The sequence below is a fragment of the Anomaloglossus baeobatrachus genome, chromosome 1 (genome assembly GCF_048569485.1).
Source record: "Anomaloglossus baeobatrachus isolate aAnoBae1 chromosome 1, aAnoBae1.hap1, whole genome shotgun sequence".
NCBI classification, from domain to species: Eukaryota; Metazoa; Chordata; class Amphibia; order Anura; family Aromobatidae; genus Anomaloglossus; species Anomaloglossus baeobatrachus.
In genome coordinates this window covers 381,402,343-381,426,471 of record NC_134353.1, presented here as the reverse complement: position 1 = coordinate 381,426,471, position 24,129 = coordinate 381,402,343, and the positions used below count along the sequence as shown (strand labels likewise).

Here is a 24,129-nt window from a genome sequence, read left to right as displayed (position 1 = left end):
GACACTAAGTAGATGCAAAAGCATAGCTCCTCCTCTGCAGTATACACCCCCTGGCCGGGCCAGGCAAGCTCAGTTTTAGCTTAGTGTCTGTAGGAGGCACTTCCTTTCAAGGTTTGTTATTTTTTGAGGGCGACGGTTTCCTTTTGGGACCGATCTCCCACTACCATCAATGGGCGGGAACGTGAAGCGTTGCCTACACGTACCCCCTCCCGCGACGCTGGATCCGGGGCTGGACAACAGGTTCCACAGACACCGATTTTCCAAAGCCCAGGGTAGAGGCCTGTGCCCTATACCCAATTCCTCAGCCCCTCTCTGCAGGCTCTGAGTTGAATATGACACTGACACAGCAAGCTGGCTCTGCTATTTTCACTGCCTGGAAAGCAGTGTTTTAAGGTGAGAGGGCACACTGACTCATCTTCCCACTCTTTTAGCGCTAAGCCCCGCCCCCCCCGCGGCCGCAATAAGCGTGCGAGATCTTCATACAGCTTAATCCTTCCTGAGGACAGGGCCATAGGCTGATTCTGGCGAGGTGCTTGCTATCAATTGTAGCTCTGCTGAGCATTGCTCCCCCTCCTGGCATATTCCTATTAGGAACATGCAGAAATCTAAGGGCACTAAGAGTACTAAAGCCCACATAGTCTATTACTCAGCCTGCACTGCCTGCCACGCTGTGCTACCATGTAAACACACCTCTTCTCTCTGTGAGTCCTGTGCCCCTATAGCCCCCCTGCCACCACCGGCCTAGAGCCTAGGGCCCCCAGCCCACCGGAATGGGCACAGTTTCTGTCCCAATCCATGGAAAAACTGTCACAGAACCTGGTTCTGGCCATGCAATGTCGTCCTCCACACCCTTCTGGGTCCCTGGACGGAACGCAGCCTGAGGACACCCCTATGGAGGATCCTTCTGAGGTAATCCGGGCACATGCTTCACCGGTTGCAGGGATCAGGAAAAGGGCACATGGCCGAGTGTCTCCAGCGGGCTCACCCTCGGGAGTACACAGGACAGGCTCTCCCACACGCTCCACGGCTTCTGAAGAGCTGGAGGAGGGAGAATGCTGTTTTGTACCAGGAGGATTCCTTGGTTTCATCACCCCCAGATGATCAAACTGCAATAGACTCCCTTATAGCAGCAATCAACCAAACTCTGCATGTGGAGGATTCCCCATCCACTACCACTGACAATGCGGTCTCCTTTAAGAGGCCAAGGAAACCCCAATAGGTTTTCGCTGATCACCCAGAGTTTCAGGATATCCTCACAAAGCAAAGGGAGAAGCCTGACAGGCGCTTCGGTAACCGAAAACTCATGGAGTCCCGTACCCTTTTGCCTCACCTGCCCCTAAGGGCTGGGCCGATCCGCCCTCGGTCGAACCCCCCCCCCCCCCCCCCCCCGGTCTCCCGCCTTATAACAGATAGACGCTCCTGTCTTTACCTGATGGTTCTTCCATCAAGGACCCGACAGACAGGTGGAGCACCTCGCCCGCTCTGCTTTTGAGGCTGCGGGTTTTCTCCCTCTCGCCCTCCTTTGCCTCTGTGTGGGTCGCAACGCAAAGGCGATCTCGGTCTGGGCAGAATCCCTTAACACTTCGCTTGAGGAATCCCGGTTCACTAAGACCTTCACAGAGGTAACAGCTCAAATTGCCGCTGCACGGAGTACCTCATCCAGGCCTCCATGGACGCTGCTACCTGCGCAGCGTTTGCCGCCTCAAATACCATAGCCATCCGTAGAGCTCTCTGGCTCCGACAATGGCGAGCGGACTCTGCCTCCAAGAAGTCTCTCACGGGCCTTCCTTTTTTTCCAGACCGATTGTTTGGCGAACGTATGGACAAGCTCATTTCTGACGCCACGGGAGGAAAGAGTACCTCCCTCCCCCAGCTGAAGTCCAGGACGTCCTTGACCAGACGTCCACAGTCCTCGTTCCGATCCTTTCGGAACTCATTTGGTTGGTCGACATCCCGTGCTGTCCCCGCCACCAGCCGCGGACTACGCAGGGACCGACCTTCTCAGCTCTCCCCGAAACCCACTTCGTCATGGCAGCCTAGACCGAAACAGTCCAGGACTAGGGAGACTCGGCCACGACATTTTCCCCTCTCATGACTCCTTCGGCGCCCCGGAAGACACACTCATTGTAGGAGGTCAACTGCGGCTCTTTCAACACATCTGGGCTGCCGCCTCAGACGACAAATGGGTGCGAGACCTTGTGTCTTCCGGTTACCACATAGAATTTCGGACCCGACCCCCGAGTCAGTTCTTTCTCTCAAACCCCCCCAAAGACTCAAAAACGACGCAAAGCTTTTTTCTCAGCAATCCACTCGCTCCAAACAGCAGGAGTGATAATAGCTGTCCCAGACGACGAGAAGTTCGGGGGTTTTTATTCCAACCTCTTTGTGGTCCCCAAAAAGGGTGGGGTCAGTTCGACCCATCCTGGACCTCAAACACCTAAACAAACGTGCACGTACGGAGATTCAGAATGGAGTCCCTAAGGTCCATTATTGCATCCATGGTCGAAGGGGAATTCCTCGCCTCCATAGACATCAAGGACGCGTACCTGCACATGCCCATCGCCCCAGATCACCAAAAGTTCCTCCGCGTCGCAATTCAGGAGTCCCACTTTCAATTCGTAGCTCTACCCTTCGGCCTTGCCACCGTACCAAGGGTCTTCATCAAAGTCATGGCGGCCGCCATGAGCGTCCTTCACGCCAGGGGAGTAGTCGTTCTCCCTTACTTGGACGACCTTATCAAGGCCCCCTCCTTCCGCGACTGCTCAACCAGCGTACAGATCACTGTGGACACCCTATCCCGCTTAGGGTGGCTAGTGAATCTGGACAAATCATCCCCGATCCCATCACGATCCATCACCTTCCTGGGCATGTCCCTGGACACCCGTCGGGGCTTGATTCTTCTCCCTCAGGACAAGGTGTTCACTCTTCAACGAGCGGTACGCTGCCTTCTATGTCCTCCGTCTCGCTCCATTCGATTCAGCATGAAAGTGCTCGGCAGGATGGTGGCGGCTATGGAAGCAGTACCCTTTGCTCAACTGCACCTCCGCCCACTGCAGCTAGCCCTTCTAGCGGCCTGGGACATGAGCCCCTTCTCCCTGGACAGACATCTTCACCTGACGCCTTCAGTCAGGTACGCACTCCGCTGGTGGCTTCGGTCCTCATCCCTATCGAAGGGGAGATCTTTTCTCCCAGTGAACTGGATGGTCCTGACCACGGACGCCAGCCTCCCAGGCTGGGGAGCAGTGTACCGGCACCACACTGCTCAAGGACGTTGGACGCCCCAGGAGTTTTTCCTTCCCATCAACATCCTGGAACTCAGCGCGATCTTCCTTGCGCTCAGAGCGTTCTGCCCTCTGCTAGCGGGTCGTCAGATTCGAGTCCAATCGGACAATGCGACAGCTGTAGCCTATAGCAATCGGCAGGAGGGCACCCGCAGCAAAGCGTCTTATCTCGAGGCCCACAAGATCCTCAGCTGGGCCGAATCGATGGGATGAGTGATATCAGCAGTACACATACCGGGGGTAGAGGACTGTGCAGCAGACTTTGAGTCGCCAAGGCCTGGCTGCCGGAGAATGGTCCCTCCACCCAGATGTGTTTATACACATCTGCACTCGCTGGGGCACACCAGACGTGGACCTATTTTCCTCAAGGTTGAATGTAAAGGTACCCGCGTTCATAGCCAGGTCACGCGACCCGCAGTCCATCGACGCGGATGCTCTAGTCTGCTCCTGGCACCACTTCCGCCGGCCTTACATATTTCCACCTCTACCCCTACTGCCACGGGTAATCGGGAAGATCAAGGCAGAGGGAGTCCCGGTGATACTGATAGCACCGGACTGGCCCAGGCGCGCCTGGTACGCCGAATTAGTACAAATGCTCACGCACCGTGGCGCCTTCCAGACATCCCAGACTTGCTGACCCAAGGGCCCATTTCCCATCAGAACTTCAGAGCCCTGAAGCTGACGGCATGGCCATTGAGACCTGGATATTAACAAGAGCGGGATTCTCCCCCACGGTTAATGCCACCATGATCAGCGCCCGAAAGCCTGCTTCATCCCGCATTTACCACCGTACGTGGAAAATCTTCCTTTCGTGGTGCAGGGAAACTAACGTCCAGCCTATGCCTCTGGCCATCCCCAGAATTCTCCATTTTCTACAGTCTGGCTTGCAAGCGGGGTTGGCTCTCAGTTTCCTTTTAAAGGGCAGGTCTCAGCGCTCTCAATCTTCTACCAATGCCGCCTGGCTCAAAAACCGCAAGTCAAGACCTTCCTCCAGGGCGTTTCCCATCTAGTTCCCCCGTACAAACGGCCGCTGGACCCATGGGACCTCAACCTCGTTCTGGACGGTCTCCAGAGGTCTCCCTTTGACCCTCTCAAGGAATCCTCCCTTGCTCTTCTGTCCTGGAAAGTAGCATTCTTAGTGGCAATTACGTCCATCAGACGGGTTTCAGAGCTGGCAGCACTCTCTCTTGCCGCGAGTTTTTCTGATCTTTCACCAGGACAAGGTGGTTCTGCGCCCTCTCCCGGATTTCCTTCCAAAGGTTCTTACCCCGTTTCATTTGAACGAGGACATGGTCCTACCTTCCTTTTGTCCACACCCAGTTCATAGGGTGGAAAGGTCTCTGCATTCGTTAGACCTCGTCAGAGCTCTCAGATATTACATATCCAGGACAGCCCCCTTTAGGAAAACTGACTCCTTGCTCGTCATTCCTGAGGGGCCTACGAAGGGACAGGCAGCTTCAAAGGCGACGCTGCCTCGCTGGATTCGCTCTGCGATCCAGGAAGTCTACCGCTTGCAACTCAAGCCCATTCCTAGTGGGCTGCGGGCTCATTCCACGCGAGCAGTTGGCGCTTCGTGGGCCATTCGGCATCAGGCTTCAGTGGAACAGGTGTGTAAGGCTGCGACCTGGTCTAGCCTACACACGTTTTCAAAGCATTACAGAGTCCATACCCAGGCTTCAGCTGAGGCAAATCTGGGTAGGAAAATTCTGCAAACGGCAGTAGAGCACCTCTCTCAGTTGGCGCTCTAGGCTGTCCGGGACTGGTTCCTAGTCCTTGGGTTGTGTTGTCTTTTTTTATGTTTCCCACCCAATGAGGCGTCAGAGAAAAACGGATTTTTGTGTACTCACCGTAAAATCGTTTTCTCTTAGCCATCATTGGGGGACACAGCACCCACCCTGTTGCCATGTTGGGCCTTGGTTCTCTCAGTACCTTATTTGGTTTTGACTCTTTTTTTTTTTTTTTTTTTTTTTTCTTTTTTTTTTTTTTTTTTTTTTTTTTTTTTTTTTTTCCTCTTTTTTTTTTCCTCATGTTCCTCTGTTGAGGTAAGTTTTTACTGGGTTTTTTCCTCCTACTGCTTGTGTACTAAAACTGAGCTTGCCTGGCCCGGCCAGGGGGTGTATACTGCAGAGGAGGAGCTATGCTTTTGCATCTAATTAGTGTCCTCCTATGGATAGGCAGCATAACACCCATGGTCCTGTGTCCCCCAATGATGGCTAAGAGAAAACGATTTTACGGTGAGTACACAAAAATCCGTTTATTGCTTAGCGTTTATATAATGCATCCCACAGATAATGGTGCATGTGCGATGTGATGGGTCCCCTTTATTAGGTTGAATGGCTACTTGTCACACTCCACTTAAGTCTGTGGGAGAAATGGACACCGCCAAGTAAATGTCTATATTCCTGAATGCTCTTTTGCTGTAAACTATTTAATGCTGCCTTTTCTGAGGTGCGGATTACATGTTTTTTATATAGTTTTTGTTTTATATATGCTATTGTGCTGTTTACTGTAGATCTCCTCCTATCCCAGCAAGAAGCACTGTGGTGAAAAGTTAGTTAATGATGGCTGTAAACCTAGGAGCCATAATCTGCTTTCTGGACTTGTAAGAAAGAGAAAAGTTCCAGAAAACAGTGCGGATTCAGTGACCAATGCCAGCCGAGATTGTCTTATGACTACAAAGAACACTGACTCTGAACAGGGGAAAAAAGCAGAGTCCATCCACACTAATGTCACTCCATGCAGAGATACGAAGAATCACTGTGGAAAAGCATCTCCTAGCACAGGTAACCGTCTCGTCCTGTGTCATGTTGTCCTCACCGTGTTCTTTTCATCTACTATGTAAAGGGTACTAGACCTTCCTCTTCTAATAGGAGAGCAGGTATTCTGGCTTGAGCAAATCAATATTACTGATGATGGAATATCGAAATTCCTCGGATTTGCGATACTTGTAACGAGTACTGCCTAATACTCGCGTATGTATTCCGAATAATGTGTGCAATGCAAGTCACTGAGGAATACTCACAATGTAACGAGTAACCCGAATGCCGTACTATTTGCTACTCGCACGAAGAGTGCAGAATTCGGGTTACTCATTACATTGCAAGTATTCCCCATTGACTTGCATTGCACATGCCATTCAGATTGAATAAGTGAGTATTAGACAGTTCTCGTTACGAGTATCGCGAAACCGAGTATTTTGAAACTCACTCCTCATTGAATATTACATTTTTATAATTGGAAGTGTATTTATTATTCTGTAGAAAGGAGGTTCTGCCCAGCGCAAGGAGGAGAAAGACGTCCATAAATTTCCAGGTGCTTTATTGTGCTCGGTTTCCATTAAAATGATCATATGAACTGTCAAATCATAATCCCCCTTTAACAAAGGCTACACTCCAGTAGCCGAAACGCGTCGCTGTTGTGTCAACATCCACGGGGGATTATGTTTTGACAGTTCATATTGTTATATGATCATTTTAATGGAAACCGAGCAGAATAAAGCACCTGGAAATTTATTGACGTCTTTCTCCTCCGTGCGCTGGGCAGAACCTCCTTTCTACATTTAACTCAGGTAACAGCACCTGTAGCCCGAGCGGCAGAAGGGAATGAGAGCACATGGAATGGGTGATATATTGTACATATTTATTATTCTCCCCTATGTAGCAACATTAATTCCACAGCGATTTTCAGACATTATTCTCACTGTCCCCATTGGGGCTCACAATCTAAACTCCCTATTTGTATGTCTTGGAGCATAGGAGGAAACCCATGCAAACAAGGGGAGAACATATAAAACAACTTAAAAGTATACCATCCCTTGTTTTTGGAGCACTACGTTTCATGCCTATGGTTTTTATCAGAGCTCTATCAGACTTTATTTGCTGCCATAAATGTAATCTGCACTTCATCTGCCATGTAACCCAAAGATATGCTGCTGAGCACAAGATGCTGTATGGGGGCAGTACTGATGGTTGTATTCCCACCTGTAAAGCTAAACTTGACCTGTCTAGGTAGCCTTTACTTCTTCTATAGTAATTGTCTCATAGGAGTTTCACAATATTTGGTTGTTATATATAATATGTTGAGCTGCATAGAGTTCTGATCTATTGCTTTTTTTATAGGAAACATGCGCAACATCCAGATTTCTACATCAAATACAGGAGCATCTTCCTTGTCTTTGCTGGGTGCATATTCTGACAGTGAAGAAAGCACGTAGAGAAGAGCAGATGACACAGAAAAGATATCCGCAAATATCCTGGATCCCAAACTCATTGTAAACTAGTGGATGATTAATAATAAAACCACCCGGACAAAGTGACACCGGCGCAGTGACAACTTGCATTCATGACCTCTCTGCTTGCATATATTGTGGTCCACCCTAAAAATTACCTGAAATGATTGGTTCCTATGTGCTCCACCTGTCTGTACAGGTGATTAGAAATATTCCTGTGTATGTGTAATGAGTTACTTCTGCTCTGATTACGCTGATCTCCTTTAGGTTTCTGCTGGTGTTTTTATCTTCTACATTAAAAGCACACCCCATTTTAAGCCTCTTCCTGAAAACTTCGGACACAAGCTTTTCTCTAGCAGAATCTCTAATCCACAGAAAGTTAATCATATCCTGATGACCAACGTCTTTGATTATTGTACTAATTCTGTCCTACGATCAGGCAGTGTGAACATGTGGTGCACGCTGTATGGTAAAGGTGCTGCATCATGCTAAATATGTTAAACTATTTAAAGGGAACCTGTCACCACTTTTCTTTGTCGCTCCATTGGGAGACCCAGACAATTGGGTGTATAGCTTCTGCCTCCGGAGGCCACACAAAGTATTACACTTTAAAAAGTGTAACCCCTCCCCTCTGCTATACACCCTCCCGTGTATCACGGGCTCCTCAGTTTTTTGCTTTGTGTGGAAGGAGGCAGGTGCTGCCCCCCCCTTGGTGCCGCAGTGTGTATATATATATATATATATATATATATATATGGTATATGATCTCACTGTTCGGCAGCATATTTGCTTTTGGCTGTATACCCTCACTGATTACTCTGCGGACGACATGCTGTTGTCTGCTCTTAAAGAGTAAGGGTGCCAAGGCACTGGCTTATTTTACAACCGGTACCTCTTGTGCGGCTATATTACAGGCACTGCACAGATGACAGCGACAGAGTTTGCATGATGGAATCAGCAAATCTCTGAATAGCTTTCACATTCCAGGACTCAGTCTATGGACAGAGGGTCTGCTAAGATACTGGAAGCCTTGCAGTCCAGACCGATAACACAGGGCCAGGGAGCTGTGAGTTCATCGCTCCCGGGTCCCTCTGGGTCGGTACAACATCCTGGGGTAACACCCAGATCCCACGGTGAGAACTCCGTCACGGACCGCGGCCTATGATAGGCTAAGCGGGCCCGCTGGGAACCTTCCCCGACTTCATCAGGAGTGCGTGTTTTCGATCACTCTAACTCCAGAGGGGCCGTCCAGTAGCACAGAACTTGACGGACAAGCGCTTACTAAGCGCCTTATTGACACGCGTTACCCTTTTCCCCCCTGACGTGCTTAAGGGTTGGGCTCAGTGTCGCAGGGTGGATCCTCCAGTCTCTAGGCTGGCGGCTAGATCCGTAGTATTAGGGGCAGATGTCCATCTCTCACGAATGCCACTGACAGGCAAATAACGCTTATGATGAAATCCATCTATGAAGCCATAGTCGCATCTGTTGCTCCAGCCTTCGCAGCCGTGAGGGCACTCCAAGCTATCTCAGCTTCTCTGGCTGAGATTATTGCGGTTGCACATACCTCTGCCACGCAGGTTGTGTCCTTCACTTCTCAGGCGTAGGTTTTTTCGTTCTACTCCATGAACGCCGTTCCTGGACTCTGCGAGCCGTACAGCGGTAGCATCCACCAATTCAGTGGCAGTCTGCAGGGCCATGTGGCTACGTGAATGGAAGGCAGGCTCTGCTTCCAAGAAGTTCTTAACCGGTTTGCCATTTTCTGGCGACCGTTTGTTTGGCGAGCAATTGGATGAAGTTACTAGACAGTCTCGTCCTTGCCCCAGTCCAAGACCGATGGGTGAGAGACATTCTGTCTCACGGTTACAGGATACAGCTCTGCTCTCGTCCTCAGACTCGTTTCTTCAGAACATCTCCGCCCCCCGAGTGAGCCGATGCACTTTTTCAGGCGGTGAACACTCTGAAGCCTCGATGTCACAAGGAGACTTCCTAGCATCAATTGACATCAAGGATGCTTATCTCCATGTGCCGATCGCACCCGAGTTTCAATGCTTTCTGCGTTTCGCCATCAGGGATGAACACCTTCGGTTCGTGGCACTGCCATTCGGCCTGGCGACAGCCCCACGGGTCTTCACCAAGGTCATGGCAGCAGTGGTGGCGGTCCTACAGGGCCACTCTGTGATCACTTACCTAGACGATCCTCTAGTCAAGACACCCTCCTGGGTGGCATGTCAACACAACCTGACCATTGCTCTGGAGACTCTCCAGGGGTTTGGGTGGATCATCAAAATTCCAAGGTCAAAACTGACACCGACCCAATCACTGACTTATCTCGGGATGGAGTTTTATACTCTCTCAGCGATAGTGAAGCTTCCGCTGCATAGTCAGCGTTCACTACAGACAGGGGTGCAATCTCTCCTTCGGGCCCAGTCACCCCTTGAGGCGCCTCATGCACTGTCCCAGGAAGATGGTGGCAGCAAGGGAGGCAGTTCCCTTGCGCAGTTTCGTCTGCGTCCGATTCTATCGGACACCGCAAATGGGACAGGAGGTCGACGTCCCTAGACAAGAACGTCTCTCTTTCCCTTGCAGCAAAACCTCTCTTCAGTGGTGTCTTCTTTTCACTTCCTGGGCGAAGGAAAAATCCTTCCGGCCCCCAGCCGGGGCTGGGGTCACGACGGACGCGAGTCTGTCAGGGTGGGGAGCGGTCTTCCTCCACCACTCGGCTCAGGGAACCTGGACTCCGACAGAGTCCTCCCCTCGGTTCAATGTTCTGGAGATAAGGGCAGTGGATCTAGCCCTAAAGGTGTTCCAGCGGTAGCTGGACGGCAGGCAGATCCGAATTCAGTCGGACAACGCCAAGGCAGTTGCGTACATCAACCACCAGGGCGGCACACGCAGTCATCAAGCATTCCGAGCAGTTCGGCGGATTCGGCTGTGGGCGGAAGCCACAGCCTCCAACATCTCCGCAGTTCACATCCCGGGCGTAGAAAACTGGGAAGCAGATTTTTCTCAGTCGCCAGGGCATGGACGCAGGGGAATGGTCTTCACCCGCACGTGTTTCTAGAGATCTGTTGCCGTTGGGGAACGCCGGACGTCGGTCTAATGGCGTCTCAGCACTACAACAAAGTCCCGGCATTCATGGCTCGGTCCAAGGATCACAGAGCTCTGGCGGCAGACGCGCTAGTTCACGACTGGTCGCAGTTTCGACTGCCTTATGTATTTCCTCCTCTGGCACTACTGCCCAGAGTGTTACGCAAGATCAGGTCAGACTGTCGCCGCGCCATCCTCGTTGCTCCAGACTGGCCGAGGTGATCGTGGTACCCGGATCTGTGGCACCTCACGGTGGGTCAACCGTGGACTCTCCCAGACCGACCAGACTTGCTGCCTTAAGGGCCATATTTCCTTCTGAATTCTACGGCTCTAATCCTCACTGTGTGGTGGCTCCTAGCGTCATCAGGGATATCTCCAGATGTCATTGCCACCATGAGACAGGCCAGGAAACCAACGTCCGCCAAGATCTATCACAGGACTTGGAGGATCTTCTTATCCTGGTGCTCTGATCAGGGTTTTGCTCCCTGGCCGTTTGCCTTGCCCACTTTCTTTCGCAAAGGGTGGCCTTCCTAGTGGCAGTCACATCACTCAGAAGAGTATCTCAGCTGGCAGCGCTGTCATGCAAAGCCCCCTTCCTGGTGTTTCACCAGGATAGGGTGGTTCTACGTCCGGTCCCGGACTTTCTCCCTAAGGTATCCCCGTTTCGTCTTACCCTCTTTGGGTCCGCATCCAGTTCACCAATGTGAAAAGGATTTGCATTTATTAGATCTGGTGAGAGCACTCCGGCTCTACATTTCTCGCACGGCGCCCCTGCGCCGGTCTGATGCGCTCTTGTCCTTATCGCGGACCAGAGTAAGGGATTTCAGGTTTTCAAGTCAACCTTGGCTCGGTGAATCAAGGAACCGATTCTTGAAGCCTACCGTTCTTTTGGGCTTCCGATTCCTGCAGGGCTGAAGGCCCATTCTACCAGAGCCGTCGGTGTCCTGGGCATTGCGACACCAGGCTACGGCTCGGCAGGTGTGTCAGGCGGCCACCTGGTCGAGTCTGCACACTTTCACGAAACACTATCAGGTGCATGCCGATGATTCGGCAGATGCCAGCCTAGGTAGGCGAGTCCTTCAGGCGGCAGTTGCCCACCTGTGAGAGGGGGCCGTTTTTCGGCTCTTTTTATCGAGGTATTCTTTTACCCACCCAGGGATTGCTTTTGGACATCCCAATTGTCTGGGTCTCCCAATGGAGCGACAAAGAAGAAGGGAATTTTTGTTTACTTACCGTAAATTCCTTTTCTTCTAGCTCCTATTGGGAGACCCAGCACCCGCCCCTGTTCCCTTCGGGCTGTTGTTCTTTTGTGTACACATGTTGTTCATGTTGAATTGTTCTTTTGGTTCATGGTTTTCAGTTCTCCGAACATCCTTCGGATTGAATTTACCTTAGACCAATTTATAAGTTTCCTCCTTCCTGCTTTTGCACCAAAACTGAGGAGCCCGTGATGCACGGGAGGGTGTATAGCAGAGGGGAGGGGTTACACTTTTTAAAGTGTAATACTTTGTGTGGCCTCCGGAGGCAGAAGCTATACACCCAATTGTCTGGGTCTCCCAATAGGAGCTAGAAGAAAAGGAATTTACGGTAAGTAAACAAAATTCCCTTCTTTTGGCCTATAAGCTGCGGCCACCACCACCGGGCTCTTATATACAGTATTCTAACATGCTTTTTATAAGAGCCCAGGCCGGGGGTATAACATAAAAAACACTTTATAATACTTACCTAACGGTTGCGCTGTGGGCCTTATGGGCGTCTCCGTTATCCGGTGCCAGCACCTCCTCTTTCGGCCATCTTCGTCCTCTTTCTGAAGCCTGTGTGCATGACGCGTCCTACGTCACACACACTCGCCGGTCTCGTGCAGGCGCACTACAATACTTTGATCTGCCCTGCTCAGGACCTGAATGCCGGCGAGTGTGTATGACGTCGGACGCGTCATGCATCGCGGCTAGAGAAGGAGGAGAACAAAGATGGCTAAAAGAGCCGGCTCAGACAACGGAGACGCCGATATGGCCCACTGCACGACCGTTAGGTAAGTATTATAAAGTGTTTTTTAAGTTATAACCCCGGCCTGGGCTCTTTTATACTGCATGTTAGAATGCTGTATATAAGAGCCCGTTGGTGGTGGCCGCACCTTTTATAGGCCGAAAAAGTGGTGACCGGTTCCCTTTAAATTTACACCACGGATTGGTTTGCTTGTTATGCTCCAATTTTTAGTGCACAAGTTTAAACTTTCTGTGAGACAACACCTTGCAGCTGATCTTAAATAATATACAACACCAACAAACCAAGTTTCCAAGTGATGACAAAAACATGTATATTCTAGTTTTAATTGAAAATCCTGGAATTGATGAGTAAGTGGGACAATATTTAATACAATCAAGTGGGTTAGTCTGGAAAATTGATAACTAACTGGGGATCAAGTACAAGGGAAAAAAAAAAAATACCTTCCTACCTCTTCCCTTGGATATCATACCTGGAATTTATACTACTACTGCTGAACCCGACTTCATTATCATCCGACATCATGCTTTGTATTTGTAGTACTACCATTGATCCTGACAACGTTCCTGCCTAGAGCCTTGGATAGTTTCCTCAAATGAAATTATCCAACACAATACTAATATACCAATTACCCTTTGAGATTGTTGCATTATAGCATGCACTTTACTTTCTCCCCCCTATCCCTCTCAATAAAAGAGTGTGAACAGATTATCTTGTTGTACTCTTGTTGAATCTCCCACGAAGAACCACCATGATGCATATTTGATGAGAAATCTTACCTGGACTAAGGTAAATGAATAGATAGGGAGAGGGTGAGATTTGACCCCTTAAAGGGAATCTCTCACCAGTTTTTGCTACCCAATCTGAGAGCAACATAACCTAGAGACAGAGACCCTGATTCCAGGGATGTGTCACTTACTTGTTTGCTGTCATTTTGATAAAATTAATATTTTCCCTGCTGGAGATCTAGCAGTTATAGAGAGCTCATAGATATGCTGGACTACCTGCAGCACGCCAAGTAGTCCTGTAATGATAATCTGTTGCTAATTTGATCAGTCATTTTATCAAAACTACACGAAGCAGCCCAGTAAGTGACACATTGCTGGAATCAGGATCTCTGCACCTATGTTATGCTACTCTCAGATTAGGTGGCAAAAACCTGGTGAGAGATTCCCTTTAATAATACTACATTAGGGACATTATGACACAGTCCCATTTTTTCAAAAAAACTTTTAAATGCTTTTATGTATCCACGTGAATCTGAGACTTTTTTTTGTCACACTTTCTACTTTTACATTATTTTTAAATTTAGGTTAATAGGCTTTGTATTTCTTTAATAATATTTGCATACTTCCCAGGGGGCAATGTACCTAGGATTTCACTGTGTTGAGCACCTTTGCTGGCTGCCAGCAGTGTTTTTCTCTGGCTGGTCTCCCCGAGATCAGTGATTGTTTTGTCTTGTTGGTCTACTAGGTATTGCTCCCACCTAGCCAGAATCCTACTCCACACTGATGAGGGGCAATACCCCGAAACAGCTGTATGTGGATGGATACTTGGCCTTGGCACTTCCCTTGTAATATCTTTAAACTTGTCAAAGAGTTGGATATTGACTAAAAGGGCCACTTAATATGGTGGTTTCCTAAAAAGAGCCACTCCTTGGCTAGGTCCTTCCCGGAGGGATATCTGGTTAGTTCTGTGTCGAGACTCCTAACAGAGGCTCCACGGACCTTTTTTGATTTTAATAAAAAAAAAGAAATTTGCGGGGAGAAAATGGGAGAATTAGCAGTTTTCCATCTTTTAACACCCACGAATATATCCGTTGAGGAGTGAATCGTGGGTTGTGGAGCAGGCACAGGTTCTGAGCATTAGATGCTGGCTATATTGCATATTCTGCACCTGTGTCTAGTCGGCATGGCTGCGGCTGAGTTCCACTCGCTGCTGTTAACCATTTAGAAGCTGCTATCAATCTCTTGACAGCGGCATTTAAATTGCATAGTTGTTGGTGAACTGACTGGTTAACATAATAGGCGGGGGCCTATTAATAGTCCTCATCGCTCCCATAGTACCGCTATTATGCTCAGCCACAGGTCGTGATTAACACTGTATACTGCAATACTGTGGTATTGCAGTATATAGTACATGTAATTGGACAGTTGCAGGTTAAAGTGTCTCAAGGGGACTAGGAAACATTTACAGTGGAACCTTGGATTACGAGCATAATTGGTTCCAGGAGTGAGCTCTTAAACCAAGTTACTCTTATATCAAAGCGAATTTTCCCATAGGAAATAATTGAAACGCAGACAATTTGTTCCACAAACTAAAATTTTTTACTGTATTTATACTGTTAAGGGTGCGACTCAACCGGTCACTCTTTCGATCTGTCTGCTGTTCCAAATTATAATGTCGTGTGTGCACAACGAGAAAGAATAATAATTAATTGAATCAATTATAACACACTCTCACACGACAGAAGCTGAGGGAAGACTAACTTTATTCCTAAGACCAAACCCCTAGACCAAGAAGTAAAGGGGTGTAAACAAAAGTTTTAGTCAACTCAAGTATTGTAGGGCAGGGCTTTAAGTCACATGGAAATTTGCATATCCTCTTCTTGATTGGCTCAGTTCTGGCTTTTAGGAATTCCTTTGTTCATCGTCCCATGTGCAAACAGGAAGTGGCAGCCATCTTTAAAATTACATGTGCTGGTATATACTGTGTTTAAGGAAAATCACTAAATATACAATATACATATATACACGTTAGTAAGAAACAAGAACATTCATAAATATGTGTGTTAGTTTACATCTACTAAACTATATACCTGAGTCTATGAAATGGCTGAATTAAGTATTTTTTGGATACTCAATTCTTATCCTCAACAATACTAACTTATTACAGTAATACAAAATAATGTGCTGTATTCATATAAAATGATTACAGTACACTAATACAAAATACTATACACTGCAGTAAAACACAGACAACAGATTCAACTGCACTTTAGCTTACAATAAAATTGTTGATGTGCAAGAGGTACAGTATAAGTAATGTGCTCTAATGGTTATCAATAAGAAAATACAATACTGTATCCACAAATGCAAATTGATAGACATGCTATATAGTATATTCTGTACTGTACAATGGTATACTTTATACAGTATACAGTACATATGTACAGAAAGTTACCGCCAGAGCAGGTCAGAGCGTGGTGAAAGGACAGAACTGGAAGTATGCACGGTGAGTATTTGCTCTTCTTGCAAAGCGCTCTCAAACCAAGTTACTCTTAATACAAGGTTCCACTGTATTTCATTCTTAAAAAAAAAAAAAATATATAAAGTTTTAAATCGTATATATTAAAATTCAAATCACTCATTTTCCACTGGTTAAAAAAAAAAAAAAAGTGTTTTGAAAAAAAAAAAAACTTAGACCAAACTTTTACAGATGTGGTGGCATGGTATATCAAAATAGAAAATGAACTTGCATGGTAAGAAAAGATAAAACAATCAATATGCCAGAGCTGAGTTTTCTTGGGCACCACACGTCCCTAAAAAAAACGGTAAGAAACAATCAAAATGTTAATTTTTGTCAAAATTATATCAATGAAGGTATCGGCACCACCACACAAAAATCAGGTCTTTACCCAGGTCCATCAACTTCTAAAATGTTTTGACCACTTCAAGCACCACTCCAGTGAGTTTGTTATTTTACCACTGGAGTAAGGCTTTAAATTTAAGGTCCTTGACCCTACTGTTATGCTCACCCTCCGCCATCTACATCCTCAATCAGCACCGCTCCGATCGGTCTTCATTTTGCGAGATGTGAGCTGCTCCAGTGTTTCAAGGAACACCAGAGGTCAACTCTGGCTCTCATAGACTTGCATTGAGCACTTGTGATATAACTTCTGACTTATGGCCACTCAGAATTTGCGCTTATAACATGGAGTGGTGTCAGTAAGGCTATGTGCGCACTAGGCCGTTTTACCCGCGGTTTTGCTGCAGAAATTTATTGAGAAATGTTTGAAATCTTTCTGCAGACATTTCCCAGCAAAACCTATGGGAAAAAAAAATAGCTGTGCACACATTGCGGTTTTTTTCTCAAGAAAATTCTTTGTGAAGATTTTCTTGAGAAAATTTCTTGAGAAAATGTGCATGTCACTTCTTTTCCGCAGGTACCTGCGGTATACCCCCGGTATTTCACTCCATTCACTGTAATGTAATCGCGGAATACCGGGGGTATACCGCAGGTAGCAAATCATGTGCGGTATACCCTCAGTATAGCCGCGATTTACCTGCAGTAATGCTCATCGCTCCCTGCAGTTTTGCAGGAAGTGATGTCATTATGCCAGGAAGAGGAAGCGGAGCAGAGTAAACACACACGTCACACTCCCTGGACGCCGCACAGAAGCACTTCCGTGTGACGTCCGGCGGGTGCCCGTGCAGTCTGTGTCCCACTCCAGCCCCGCCGCTGCCTGCACTGCTGTGTGTCAGTGTCTGCCCGCAGTGTCAGCAGCTTGTCACCCTGCAGCACAGGCAGACACTGACACACAGCAGTGCGTGCAGCCGCGGGGATGCCGAGCGCTGCTGTCAGGAGGTGAGATGAGATCATTACCTGCTGTGACGATCTCCTGACGCCAGCGCGGTCACTTCTGTCTATGCCCGTCTCGCAAGCGGCCCGAGACTGTCACTAGCGGTGACGGCACGGGCTCTCGCGATACTGCTGACAACGCAGCGGGCATAGAAGGCAGTGACAGCGCTGATGGCAGGACTGCAGGAGATCATCACAGCAGGTAATGATCTCATCTAACCTCCTGACAGCAGCGCTCGTCATCCCCTGCAGTGTCCTGGGCTATTGATGTTAGCTCAGGTCACTGCATTGCTCTCCCAGCCAATGGGGAACATTCTGTTCTTCATTGAATGGGACAGTAACTATGGTATGGATCGCCGTGGGACCCCCCCCTTATTGGATTATGCCGAACGTGGAATTGATTGTTCTTCTCAATAAATTGGTGAAAGAGGGAATGTTTTGGGCAGTGTTTTTTCAAATAAAACTTTTTTTGTTGTCTATTTTTTTATTTCTTACTGACTCGGTTGGTGATGTCGGGTATCTGATAGACGCCTGACATCACGAACCCCAGGGCTTTGTGCCAGGTGACATTACACATCTGGCATCAACCCCATATATTACCTCGTTTGCCAACGCACCAGGGCAACGGGATGAGTTGGGGTGAAGCGCCAGGATTGGCACGTCTAATGGATGCGCCACTTCTGGGGCGGCTGCGGCCTGCTATTTTTAGGCTGGGGAGTGTCCAATAACAGTGGACCTCCCTAGTCTGAGGATACCAGACCACAGCTGTCCGCTTTACCTTGGCTGGTGATCCAATTTGGGGGGGACCCCACGTTTTTTGTTTTAAATTATTTGTTTAATGTAAAATAACAGCGTGGGGTGCCCTCTGTTTTGGATTACCAGCCAAGGTGAAGCTGCCAGCTGTGGTCTGCAGGCTTCAGCCGTCTGCTTTACCCTAGCTGGCTACAAAAGATGGGGGGACCTCACGTGTTTTTTTTTAATTATTTATTTATTTTATGGCTAAATACAAGGCTAGGCACCCTTTAGTGCCACATGAAAGTCACTAAAGGGTGCCAGCTTAGAATATGCAGGGATGTAGGACATTATACATCTTTCTCATCTATAACTCTATCTATTCATCTATCCATCTTTCCCTTTATCCATTATCTGTCTGTCTATCGAGTATCTATCTATTATCTATAATATTTATTGCAGTTACAGCATAAAAAAAACGCAGGGACCAACCTGCGGAAAAAACGCATGCGTTTTTCACACGGTTTTGGTGCGGTTTTTTACCGCAGGTGCAGTAATCTTCAACTCCCAGAAGTTTCTCAAGAAATTTTCTTGAGAAAAATCACTTTTCTAGTGCGCACATAGCCTAAAGCTGGGTTCACACATAGCGACAGCGACAACGACGTCGCTGTTACGTCACCATTTTCTGTGACGTAACAGCGACCTAGTAAGTCGCTGTTATGATCGCTGCTTAGCTGTCAAACACAGCAGAAGCAGCAGCGATCATAACGACACGCGTCGCTGTGCTATATGTGCAGAGAGCAGGGAGCCGCGCACACTGCTTAGCGCTGGCTCCCTGCACTCCTAGCTACAGTACACATCGGGTTAATTACCCGATGTGTACTGCAGCTACATGTGCAGAGAGCAGGGAGCCGGCAGCACAGGCAGCGTGAGAGCGGCGGACGCTGGTAACGAAGGTAAATATCGGGTAACCCGGGAAAGGTCTTCCCTTGGTTACCCGATGTTTACCCTGGTTACAGCTTACCGCAGCTGCCAGACGCCGGCTCTTGCTCCCTGCTCGCTTCATTTCGTCGCTCTCTCGCTGTCACACACAGCGATGTGTGCGTCACAGCGGGAGAGCGACGACCAAAAGATGAAGCTGGACATTCAGCAACGACCGGCGACCTCACAGCAGGGGCCAGGTCGTTGCTGGATGCCACACACAGCGACAGCGACGGGACGTCGCTGCAACGTCACAGAAAATGGTGACGTAGCAGCGACGTCGTTGTCGTCGTCGCTGTGTGTGACACCACCGAAAAGGTTGGAAGATGATAAGACCGGGGGCAGTGACCTTAAATTAACAGAAGCACTCCATGGTGCTGATAAAAAAAAAAAAAAATTGTTGGAATGTGCTGTATTGCTGTAACCAAACTGATCAGGAAAATCGTGTATACGGGTCAATTTTACTGCACAATGAACACCATAAAAACAAAAGCCTAAAAATACAATGAAGGAGTGGCAGTTTTTTCACCATTTCATAAAATCATAGAATCGTAAGAGGTGGAAGGTACCTCAAGATCCAGCTCCCTACTAGTGCAGACTTTCCTAAGTCATCCCAGCTATATGTTTATCCAGCTTCCTCTTCAAGATTTCCATTGATGGAGAGTTTACTACCTCCCGTGGTAGCCTGTTCCACTCCCTGACTGCCCTCACTGTCAGGTTTTCCTAATGTCTAATCTGAATCTCCTTCATTTTAGTGTCATCCCATTGCTTCTTGTACTTGTGGTAATGAAAATAAGGTAATTCCCTCTGCACTGTGATTACTTTTCAGATATTTGTACACCGCTATTAGGCTGGGGCCACACGGGGACTACTGCGATCCACTTGCATGACACTCGGCTCGTGCTGGCAGTACAGCAGAGCCGAGTGTCATGCGTGTGTCCTTGCAACTGAGGTCCGTTCGTGCGAGCAGACCTCAGCTGCGGGGGGCGGGCCGGCACTCAGGAGGGGAGGGAGGGATTTTTCTCCCTCTCTCCTGCGTAGCCGGCTATTGCCATTCTCGCACTGCACTGGCAGTACACTGGTGTACCGCGAGTGCAGTGCGATTTTTCTCTCGCCCCATTCACTTGAATGGGTGCGAGAGAAAGAGTCTCGGATTACAATCGCAGCATGCTGCGATTGTTTTCTCGGTCCGATTAGGGCTGAGAAAATAATCGCTCATGTGTGCTGACACACAGGCTAGAATTGGTCCGGGTGGAATGCGATGTTTTATCGCACTCCACTCGCACTGTTTTTCTCGCCGTGTGGCTTAGGCCTTAAGTCTCCTCTCATCCTTCTCTTTTGCAAACTAAACAATCCTAGTTCTTTTAGCCGATCTTCATATGACATGGTTTGCAGACCTTCTACCATCTGGGTTGCTCTTCGGACTTTCTTGAATTGGGGCACCCAGAACTGTACACAGTATTGCAGGTGGGGTCTGACCAGGGCAGAGTATAGGGGAATAATTACCTCTCTTTATCTAGATTCAAAGCTTGTCTTGATACATCCCAGACTTTTGTTGGGCTTTTTAGCTGCAGCACCGCACTGTTGGCTCATGTTCAATCTGGAATCTATTATACCCAAGTTCTTTGCCCCAGTGCTCTCGCTTAGTTCTATTCCTCCCATACTATACAGGTGCATCTCAATAAATTAGAATATCATCAAAAAGTTAATTTATTTCAGTTTTTCAATACAAAAAGTGTAACACTTATAGTATATTATACAGTCATCACAAGCAGAGTGATCTATTTAAATTGTTTATTTCTGTTAATGTCAATGATTATGGATTACAGCCAATGAAAACCCAAAAGTTTTCTCATAAAATTAGAATATTATATAAGACCAACTGAAAAAATGATTTTTAAAACAGAACTGTTGGCCTACTGAAAAGTCTGTAGAGTAAATGCACTCAATACGGCGTGGCATGGAGGCGATCAGCCTGTGGCACTGCTGAGGTGTTATGGAATCCCAGATTGCTTTGATAGCAGCCTTCAGCTCATCTGCATGGTTGGATCTGGTATCTGTCATCTTCTTCTTGACAATACCCCATAGATTCTCTATGGGGTTTAGGTCAGGCGTGTTTGCTGGCCAATCAAGCACAGTGATACTGTGCTTATTAAACCAGGTATTGGTACTTTTGGCAATGTGGACAGGTACCATGTCCTGCTGGAAAATGAAATTTCCATCTGCGAAAAGCTTGTCGACAGCGGGAAGCATGAAGTGCTCTAAACTTTCCTGGTAGACGGCTGCGCTGACTTGGGTCTTGATAAAACACAGTGGACCTACATGAGCAGATGAAATGGCTCCCCAAACCATCACCAATTGTGGAAACTTCCCACTAGACCTCAAGCAGCTTGGATTGTGGCCTCTCCACTCTTCCTCCAGACTCTGGGATCTTTATTTTCAACTGAAATGCAAAATTGACTTTCATCTGAAAACAATACCTTGGACCACTGAGCAACAGTCCAGTTCTTTTTCTCCGTGGCCCAGGTAAGACTCTTTTGGATTTGTCTATTGGTTGCGAGTGGCTTGACACATGGAATGCGACACTTGTAGCCCATGTCTTGGATACGTCTGTGTGTGCTGGCTCTTGAAGCACTGACTCCAGCAGCAGTCCACTCCTTGTGAATCTCCCCCAAATTTTTGAATGGCCATTTCTTAACAATCCTATCAAGGCTGCGGTTATCCCGGTTCCTTGTGCACCTTTTTCTACCACACTTTTTCCTTCCACTCAACTTTCCATTAATATGCTTGGATACAGAACTCTGTGAACAGCCAGCGTCTTTAGCAATGACCTTTTGTGGGTTACCCTCCTTGTGGAGTGTGTCAATGACTGCATTGTGGACATCTGTCAAGTCAGGAGTCTTTCCCATGATTGTGTAGCCTACTGAACCAGACTAAGGGACCATTTAAAACACTTAGGAAGCCTTTGCGTATGTTTTTTGGTAATTATTCTAATTTTCTTAGATAGTGACTTTTGGGTTTTCATTGGCTGTAAGCCATAATCATCAACATTAACAGAAATAAACACTTGAAATAGATCACTCTGTTCATAATGACTATATAATGTGTTTCCCTTTTTGTATTGAATTACTGAAATAAATTTACTTTTTGATGATATTCTAATTTATTGAGATGCTTTTTACATTTCTATTACCCAGATGTAGGACTTCGCATTTGTCCTCGTTAAACACCATTCTGTTCTCCTCAGCCCATTGTTTGAGTTGTCTAGATCCTTTTCAATATGCTCTCTTTCCTCTCTAGTGTTGGCTACCTATCTTAGTATCATCTGCAAATTTTATGATTTCCCAATAATTCCATTGTCCAGATCATTTATACAGATATTAAACAGCACTGGGTCCAGGACAGAGCCTTGTGGCACTCCATTTTTGACATTCCTCCAGTTTGATGTGTAGCTATTTAGTATTACTCGTTGTGCAAGATCATTAGGCCAGTTGTGAATCCATCTGATTTATTTTTGTCTTTTACATACTTGATCATTTTTTCAATGAGGATATTATGTGATCCTTTATTGAGTGCCTTACTGAAGTCAAGTTATATACACAGCATTCCCCTGGTCCAACCATTCAGTGACTTTGTTGTAGAAGGAAATAAGGTTGGTCTGACAAGATTTATTGGTCATAAAAACGTGCTGGCTTTGGTTAATTAATGCCTTCCCATCCATGTACCTAAGGAAATGATTCTTGACAATTTGCTCAAAGATTTTTCCTGGTTTGGCTTACTGGCCTGTAATTCCCTGGATCCTCTTTTTCCCCCTTTTTGTAGATAGGAACCACATTTGCCCTTTTCCAGTCTAGAGGTGCTATTATTTCCTCAGCTTTCTCTTTCAGGACTCTAGGGAGTAAATTATCTGGACTTGGTTTCCTTTTACTTGGCTAAGGTTCTCCTAGCAATCCTTTGCTTATTGTCAACTTGGACTCCTCCTGACCATCATTTCTATCATGATTATTGTTGATGCTTGCATTAATTTTTTTGGGAGAAGACAAATCCAAAATGCAAATTTAGTAGCTCCAACTGCTGTTCCACCTTGTTGACTGTTTCACCTTCATTCTACGGGACTCCATTGGTGTCCTTCACTTTTCATCCTACTTGGATGTTCCCATTTTTCAGTAGATGATATGGTAAAATGAATGCTATCATTCAAAACAACTCATCCCACAAGAAAACAATACCTCATATGGCTATGGTGACAGTCCTTAACGGCTTAATGTACCATTAAATGTTTAGTCTCAACATGTGTTTAGAAGCACACTGCTCCCCAGACTTTTGTCTTCCTAGTTGTAGGTTAATGGCACTCCCCCTTGAGTGAAATATATTATTGTGTCTGTTAATGTGCTTGTTCCAAAGTCTGCATTGCTATCTGTACATTTCCATATAGAGATAACAGTGCTTTTTCCACAAACCAACAGCTCTTGGGGAAAGTGATCATTGGCTAAAGAAGCATTCCTATATGAAATGTGTGTTTATGTGCATGTAATCTAGTGTGAGTATTAGGCCGGCGCCACACGGGGCATTAGTACAATCCTCGCATGACACTCTGTTCACGCTGGCAGTACAGCAGAGCTGAGTGTCATGCGAGTGTCACTGCAACTGAGGTCCGATCATGCGATCGGACCTCAGCTGCGGGGGACGGGCCGGCACTGAGGAGGGGCGGGCCGACACGGAAGAGGAGAGGGAGGGATTTATCTCCCTCTCTCCTCCGTAGCTGGCTATTGCCATTCTCGCCCTGCACTCGCGGTACACCAGTGTACCGCGAGTGCAGTGCGATCTTTCTATTGCCCCATAGACTTGAAAGGGTGCGAGAGAAAGAGTCTCGCATTACAATCACAGCATGCTGTGATTGTTTTCTCGGTCCGATTGAGGCCAAGAAAATAATTGCTCATGGATGCTGACACATAGGTTAATATTGGTCCAAGTGGAATGCGATGTTTTATCGCATTCCACTCGGTCCGATTTTCATGCCGTGTGGCTTAGGCCTTAATATATTCCCCTACCACTGCTCTCTCTAGTCTATAGCATTGGTATTCTCCACTTTTCAGTGACATCAACTCAATTGCAACTAGCTATCTCATTTATGCTCTATGAGTAACATTGAAATTGCAACACCAAGATAGAAAAGTTATGGAAGTCAGAGGATGTATAGACATGTTAATATAGAAATAATGTAAATATGGAAAC

At 47.2% G+C, this 24,129-nt stretch overlaps 1 protein-coding gene across 1 annotated transcript in view; it reads left to right on the top strand.

Annotated features, from left to right (window-relative positions):
- YJU2 (YJU2 splicing factor homolog) overlaps positions 1–12,040 on the top strand; it is a 35,393-nt gene extending 23,353 nt beyond the window's left edge. Inside the window, exons 7-8 of the mRNA XM_075352516.1 lie at positions 5,794–6,064; positions 7,400–12,040. Of these exons, the coding sequence (XP_075208631.1) occupies positions 5,794–6,064; positions 7,400–7,494 (366 nt within the window). The 3' untranslated portion in view covers positions 7,495–12,040. The remainder of the gene's footprint in view (positions 1–5,793; positions 6,065–7,399) is intronic.
- Positions 12,041–24,129: the final 12,089 nt, after the last annotated feature.